General features: G+C 42.0%; 1 protein-coding gene across 1 annotated transcript; it reads left to right on the top strand.

Moving 5' to 3' along the window:
- The first annotated feature begins 98 nt into the window (after nt 1-98).
- Nucleotides 99-5,647, top strand: clrn1 (clarin 1). Its single transcript, XM_047391741.1, has 3 exons — nt 99-561; nt 3,203-3,382; nt 5,143-5,647. The coding sequence occupies exons 1-3, from the start codon at nt 108-110 to the stop codon at nt 5,406-5,408; spliced, it is 900 nt and encodes a 299-aa protein (XP_047247697.1). The 5' UTR covers nt 99-107; the 3' UTR covers nt 5,409-5,647.
- Nucleotides 5,648-8,271: the final 2,624 nt, after the last annotated feature.

The following is an 8,271-nucleotide window of genomic DNA, read 5'->3' as shown; positions in this document are numbered from 1 at the left end:
CGGAAGTCCTTCTAAGGACGGTTCCGAGACAGTGAGCCATCTGTCAGACTTTACGGGACAGTTATGATCCCTCCGCCCTTCCGGGAGGTAATTGGAGCCCCGTTGCCATGGTGACGGCTGGAGCAGCAGAGGCGGTGTCATCTGATCTCATTCAAGTTCTGATGGAGTGTCGGATCATACAGAACACAGAATATTCCTGGGTTCTGTTAGTCTCTGTGATTCAGTTCGGATTTTTCGGACCAGATGGAGTCCCCCCCACCTGCGGTCCCGGCAGCCTGACCTGGACCCCCCTCCTCTTCTCCTCAATCATGCGGAACCGACAGAAGCAGGTCCTGTTCTGCTCCGCGGGCCTTCTGAGCCTCTGCTGCGCCCTGTCGGCTGCTGTCATCACCGGGCTGCCCTTCTGGCTCCGCGGGGCCGTACTCTGCCGAACCGGAGCCGAACTGGTCAACGCTACCGGAGCCGAACTGGACCAGTTTTTGGGAGAGCTGAGCTACGGACTGTTCCACGGAGAGAGGGTGAAACAGTGCGGCCTGGGGGGCAGACCGTCTCGATTCTCATGTGAGTCCCACTGGGGGTCCATGGAATGGATCAGAACCTCCTGGTTGTGATCAGAACTCCCAGAGGTTCCGTGGAGGTTAGAATGAGATTTAGTTCAAATTGTTAAGGATGAAATAAAAACAGTTTCATTTATCAAACTGTATTTATTGCAGAACATCAAAGAGCATAAACTATATAATGTTCTTTGGATTTCTCCCATATTTGTTCCGGAGTTTCCGTTTTGAAAGCTACTCCAGAGAAGTTATGAGTGTTCCTAGGATGTTCTGATGGTTCCGGATCCCAGTTTTTATTCCAGTAACATCAACAATATTCAAATTGAATGGACGTGAGAAAGTCGAGCTTTGGGTCACCACATGAACACATTGGATCCTGGTTGATCCTGATGTTTCCTTCAACCGGTCCACCTGCCGAGGAGAATCCTCCAGTTGTCCGACTGGTTCCTGAAGGAATGAAGGAGGCTGCTGAAGATAAACAGTGTCAGAAGAACAGTGCAGATAATCAAATACAAGTAGGCTGATACTAAAAACACGAGGTCCAGGGGGTCTCCAACAGGAACAGCAGGAACATCCTCCTGGATGATGTTAAAAATCATCATCAACAGATTTTCTGGATTTTTCCTTTCAAGCAGAAGTTGAAAACCGAAACACCTAAGATGCTCAGCATGCTCTGACCACTAGGTGGCGCTAAGACGCAGGAAAGGAAGGGAATTTAAATTAAGAGAGTTTCAGCAGCAGAAACCAGTTTTGGTATTTTAATCAAAACGATTCCGTGAAAGTTTGTAAGTTCAATCTTTTATCTTTTCCTGATCCAGATTTTTTCTGTTCCTGGTGCTTGTTGCTGCAGTCTCCTTTTGAAATGTTGCATTCTGAATCTCTGGTTCTGACCCGGATTAAAGTATTTTCTGGCTCTTGTTTCACCATGACTACTATGCTGAGACACGCAAATGTGAGTGCTTCTGCTGTTTCTTTCTGCATATTGCTGCAGAAATGCTGCAGTCAAACCATTTGGTTCTGGTTCTGACCCAGATTTTTCTTCTCCTGTTGTTTGATTCTGCACATTCAATATGAAATGCACCAGCCTGAGTCTTGGGTTTTAGTTCTGGTTCTCTGAGGTAGAAAACGCAACTGTAGCATTCGTCTCTCTTAATTAAGCTGAGTTTGTCAAAACTTGAATCCGGGTCGGTTCTCTGAAACAGCGTCGGTCCCTGAAGCTACTCTGATGTTGCTCTCCTCCTTTCAGAACGGGCCAGAACAAAGAGGTTACTGGTCTCAGTTAATGGTGCAGCCATCCTTCACTAATAAGCTTTCTGCCTGAGTGGGCCAAATCAGAACTGCTCTGTTCCTCTGAGGCACTGACAGAAATGAGCTCTGTACAAGGTCAGCCATCCAGTGTAGTGAACATTTGGACCCACAGGTTGTGGCTCTGTGTGGGCTCTAAGCCAGGACCCAAATACCTGAAAGAAAGCAGCGGAGACTGGCCAAGTTCTAAAGGTTTCCAGAAGAGTTCTGTGGAAATGTATGTAGCAGATGACTGTGGAAAATATACCTAAAGGATAAACCCGACAATCTCCTTCTAATATCTTGGCTGATTTCTTCAGCTTTTAGTGGAACTGAAAGTAGTTCTAAAGTGGAACCAAAGTCCAATTCCTTGATCCTGTGTAAAAAGCTGGTGAATAAAGCTGATTCTGATTTTCCCATAATGTCACACAAACAAGCAAAGCGTTTTTGACCTTTTACTTTAAAATACATCCACAGGTGTGTCTCCATTTAGCTTAGATGTAAAAGAAAATTGCCTATCAGGAGCTAACAATGACCTCATCATCTGAACTTTCTCCAATCGTTAAAGGCATAGTATCCTTAGTGCATGCAAGTTATAAAAGAAAAGTCTAAAAGTGTTCTCTCTGTGTTCTGGCATTTTCTTGTTGTAAATAATTTTGGTCATCCTAAACCAGGAGATATTTAGCCTGATGTAATCTCAGACAATGAGTAAAGAATGGTTCTGTTACTTACTTGCCCTGGGATGGACCGGCGACCTGTCCAGGATGAACCCTGCCTCCCGCCCATAGACTTCTGGAGATAGGCACCAGCTTCCCCGCGACCCACTATGGAAGAAGAGGAAGAAAATGACTGACTGACTGACTGGTCCTGTTACTTTTCGTATATTAATGTAAATCTCTTGTTTTCAGATATGTCTTAAACTGTCCAGCTACTAATTCAGGGACGTTGCAATCAGGTGTATTTTCTTTGGAGATGAGAAAAATAGAAAACAGAAAGAAAATAAAGTTAAGGCAGCGATAAGTGCAGATAATGTATCATTGGAGAGTAGTAGGAGAAAGTAGCAGAGTAAGGAAAAGTAGTCAGTATGTCCTTCAGCAGCCTACACCTGTAGCAGCATAACTACAGAGGTATCTATATGCTACACATAGAAGCTGTACCACTAGCAACAACTATCCCCTCTGCTGCGTTGTTGTTCCGTAGTACTTAGGGAATTTTTTAAGGAAACGATTCCTTAAAGGTTGTTACAGCATTGTCTGATGAAGACCTACTGTAGTGAAATTTTATTTTAAACTCAAATGTTGGAAAATTAATAAAGTTGGGAGGAAGTACTGTTAATCCCCATTTCTTCTTCTCTTTCCACCTAGTCTTTCCAGACCTGCTGAGTGGAATCCCAGCCGGCCTCCACGTCATCATCATCCTTTTCTGTAGTGTTGTGGTACTCTTCTCCTCCGTGGCCTCTGGCTTCTTCTTCTTCAACACCTTTGGACGGCCCTACGAGACACTGCAAGGCCCCGTGGGACTGTACCTGTGGACCTGTATCTGCTGTGAGACTCCACACAATATATTTACTAATCGGTAGAAGAAGAACAGCAGCTTTGGTCCTCCAAAGCAACTGGAAAGTTTACTTGGTTAGGAAACATGAGACAGTGAATATACCGGACTGTTCCCTCACAGTTTTCTTCTGTTTTTTGTGTCTTTTGTGACAAAATGTTTTTCATCAAAAAGAATCAGACGCATATAACCTGACAAAAACAAAAAACAGCTTGCCGGTACTTGGGGGGGGGGTTACTGGGGGCATATATGCATGTATTAGCTTAAGAACCACATTGTTAAGTCTCTTGTTGTCTGTTGAGACAGAACCAAGCACTGCATGGCAACATCTCATGACACGCTGAGCGCTTTTTCAAGCTTAGAATGACAAACCGGATCATATATCAAGCTTTTATTATACTTTCAAGATCTGGTCTAAGTATAAAACCTTTACTTAGTTGTTTTAAAGGCTGGCCGTTCATAAAAACCTCGAGCTCCGAGGGGAGAGAAGCAAAGCAGAATCACTGAGGCTCCATCATAGCAGAACAGTTCAGAAAGTATCTGGAATGAGGGGAAAAAAATATATTTATAAACAGATTAAGTCGTGTTTTAGACGGCCTGTTGGTAGCGGATCTGATCTTCTTTGTGTGCTCGTGAGTTGTTGCAGCCATAACTAGTTCTGGATGACGGCTTCATAGCAGACAGCCGCTCCTCCCTCTTCCTGGTACTGCATACCGGCGCAGAATCTTTTAGTGGTACGGAGTAGCGGACAGTACCGGCTCACTTTCACCCCTGCTAATAATACTGACAGATGTAGTACTGTCAAGTAAAACTAAAAATCCCTTAAATAGGATTAGTATTATGTGCTGGTCCTATTTAATTGCGCTCTTGAAATAATTTTGGTAGGCCAGTGAAAGTTCCCTACTGTTCCATTTGTTCTCCCTTTGTGGATAATGTAGTAGAACTATATTTCATTGGAGTCCCAAAACATTGTAGCCCTTTTAACACTGATAGATGTAAAGGAGTTTATCGTTTGTTCTTGAACTTCTTTAGATCACGGCTGATGTGTTGCTTTTTGAGATCCTTCAGCCTACTTCATCTCGTCAGACAGGTTCTAGTTAAGCGATTTCTTCATTCTATGGGTCTGGTGTGGGTAGAAAAATTAAACCAAATAAATTTAGTTAATCACAGATTTAACAAGAGGGCCAATGATATCACGTAGTGACAAGTTTAGTTTATTTCCATTAAAAATGAAACTGAAAATTGCTTTTTGTTTTTCACAGATTATCTTTGGTCTGAGGTTCACATTTTGTTTGATGATCTCAAAGTTTTACAAAAAGGCAACAGCAGAAGAAATCTGCTAGGGGCGAATACTTTTTAGGTGCATTGCTTTAGTTAAAACATGAGAGGAGTAAACAGAACCAATATACTGCCACCTTAGGCCAACACACTCTCTAATTAAGCCTTTACCGATTAATTATGGATCAGTTGGTCTGAGGATGATAAGAGAGTAGGAGGCAGGAGCAACCGGGCTCAGTTAAGAAGATCATCCCGGGACCTGTCCAGACATCTGTTCTCTTCTCTAAAGAGATGAACCCTGTTCTACTGAGGTGTTGTACAACCAAGCCTACACAAGTCTAATGTTAAAGGACATTCGGTCAGAACCATCAAAGTTCAGATTCATTTTGAATTCTACAGCTCCTGAAGTAGAGTTGTACAATCCCGACTGGTTCTGGTTCTTGTTCCTGACAGTTTCTTTGTGTTTGTTTTGCAGGTGTGACCAGCTGTCTGGTTCTGATCCTATTTGCATGTGAAGTGAAGATCCACCGCCTATCCGAGCTCATCTGCAACTTCAAAGAGGAAAACTTTGTTTTCCAGATGTACTCGGAGCGCTACGACAGCTGCTTCTGGATTTTTTTCCTCATCCTCGTCCTCCATGGACTCAACCTGGTTCTGATCCGGCTTGCAGGGATTCAGTTCCCGTTCCAGGGGAAGAAAGATGTGGAGCTGAGCGGTGGTGCGGCTGACCTCATGTACTAATGGGCCAACCAGCAGAAGATCACAGAACCACAACTGGCTGTTGTCTGGTGGTTCTGGTGAAAACACTGCTGAAAGAAAATATAGAAACACCCAAGTGTTCACCCTGATAAAACTGGATAATCAGGCTTGATTATTGATCAGAACCTGATTGATTGGGTTGATTCAAGATCTGACACTTAGATTCTTAATAAATTCTGTTTGCAACTTTTTTAGAGAAAAATAAACTTTTTCTGACTGAATGTGTTTTGAATTTATTGATTAAAGATTATTGATAGAAACATTTGGATCCAGTTTCACTTCCTAATAGAACCTCGCATGGTCTAATTTACACTGGCTTTTTTGGCACAAACCACTGTGAACTGGATCTTGCTTTCCTACTAGTTGTTAAAGTTTCTGTTCACCTTCAGGTCAAATATTGATCTGTAACAGACTGCTACTCCATCACACTTATAACGGGCTGAACCGTGTGTGGGCGGTGGACTGAAACAGAATTTTAAGGACCTGGCTGGTTCTTTTCTTTGACACATCCCCTGCAGTGACACCAAATCTGGTCATCCATCTCCAGACGAAGATGTGTTGACAGAACAGAGAGAATCAAACAATTGGGTCTGAGCAGGCCTGGATCTTCGTTGTTCAGCAGGGGGTTGGTGTCCGGTTGTTTGATTGTGTCTTCTTTAACAGGACGTCCAATTAAAGGCCAGGATTTCACCCGAGTGACGGCAAACTGAAACTTACATGGACCCCCTGTGACCCAAGAATCAGGAAGATGAAAGTTCCCAAGAATCTAGACGGATTTAAACACAACTGGTGAAACAAGACAGGACAGTCCTAAGTACCTAAATAGGAGGCAGATGGACTAGTTTTCTTGTTTCTTGAAGAAAAGAAGTCCAGCTGCCTTCTGTTTGAGCACCTGAGACAGATCAGACCTCTGTGAGCATCAGCATTGTCCCCTAGTTCCAGGAGGTCCACTGTTACAGATGGAGAGTACCGATTGGATAAAACCTGAGCCGTCACTGATTGATTGGCTAATTGGAGCTCAGTGATCAGTATGGTGCAAGTTCAGACACAGAAGGAAGGACAGAGTCTCCTCGAAGACTTAGGAGAGAGGAAGGAAGTGGTAGAGCTCGACCTTTTTAGGTGTTTGATCGACTGCAGGTAAGATCCTGATCAGTCTCAAAATGATTGAGTCTGATTGAATAGATCTATATCAAACAGATTAAACAGGATTATTAAAATCTTTCTGCTGCAACCGAGGAAGGTGGGCGAAGGTCCAGTAGTTCTTGCTAAACATATTTAGGTTACTTATCCTCCTTAAACAGTTTGAGCACAGGAGGATGAAACATGACTGTGTTGTGATTATTATTCTGAATATATTTTTTATTTTATTTAAAAATATTTAACAAAACATTTATTTATTTTGTTAAATAATAATTTGGTCTAAGTGTTGTCCTGTAAATACCAGCACAGTAAGGCGGTGGTATTAGGACAATAATGAAAGGGGTGAGCCAAGCTCTGACATTATTGAACAGGAAAACTCTGCACACATGGAATAAATTCACAAAATTTTTTAAAACACAAGAACTTATGAACAAAAAATAAGTAAACTCAAAGTGAAACATATTTCAATCATCAACTCTTTACTATGCTAAAGCAACCCAACTAAACTACCAAACAGAATGAAAGAATAAAGAAAACCAACTATATACAATATGAACAAGTGAATCAAAGATGGTTGAAAACCATTTCAACCTGGAAAGACTCACAAATGAGAGAAACACAGAGATGGCAATTAGAGAAGTTTATTAGCTGATGTTTGATTTCTTTTGGTGTTCGGACCCCGGTGGAAGACATGGATGCTGATAATGACATGAGCTTGGATAAACATCTTAGGGTTAGAATTAGAGAAGTCTTCCCCCAGGAGCTTGAAGCCTGATGGTGGAGATGGGGTGGAGGAGGGTCGAAGCTCAGCTGAAGATCAGGAGATTCTGTGTATGAAGGTCTTTCAAAGTGAAGCCTTGAGCAATGATTGGCTGAAGAGGAATGCAGACCAGAAGCTGATTGGTTGGAGTGGAGAACGTAGTGGAGTAATTAGACAGGGCCGGAAATAGAGGTGAGTTTTCCAAGTTGAATTTTTGTCGAAACTCAGTGACCAATAAAATGATGTAACATTGCCATTCAATGCTATTTATGTTTGAGAACAAAGGATTATCTTGAAGACTCTGGAAATTAAGTTAAGGTAGTCTTGGAAATAACTTAGACAATAACTGGTATACCTTCAAACAACCAATCACAATGCAAGATCAGATAAAACGTTTCAATAAAATAATGTTTTAAAGAATGATTTGCTGAATAAACCAACCTTCTGGATAGCTAATTCTTAACGATGTTTAATTAGCTGCCTTTATTTAGTACAATATTTAAGGAACCATTACTTTTAATAAAACCAACTACCTTTCTGGATACATTATTTTTAACTGGTGTTTAATTAGCTATTTAGCAAAATAATATTTGGGGAAATATTTTCCTAGATTGGAAACTAACAACATTTATTAACTGGCCCTCACCTAGTAACAACAAAGCCTATGGACTCATTAGATAGCGGCGAGTCACCTGTTACCCCTAACTTGACTGGCGCTAGCCGTTAGCAGTTGGAGCTAACAGGAAACTTATAGCTTGCTACCATTTCTTTAAAGTCAAATATGTACCTTTAAAATACCATCAATAAAAGGATCAAACTGCATAAGCGTTGACAGCACTGTATGTCTGATCTGTGTTTAAAAAACACCCTTTATGGCGCAGCGCTGGTGGTGTAGGGGTTAAGCTCGTGACTGTGTGCAGAGCCTATTGTCCCCGATGTGGCTGT

The sequence above is a fragment of the Girardinichthys multiradiatus genome, chromosome 18 (assembly GCF_021462225.1).
Source record: "Girardinichthys multiradiatus isolate DD_20200921_A chromosome 18, DD_fGirMul_XY1, whole genome shotgun sequence".
In the NCBI taxonomy this organism is placed as follows: Eukaryota; Metazoa; Chordata; class Actinopteri; order Cyprinodontiformes; family Goodeidae; genus Girardinichthys; species Girardinichthys multiradiatus.
The sequence above is the reverse complement of the archived record's forward strand: the minus strand, read 5'-3'. Positions and strand labels throughout refer to the sequence as shown.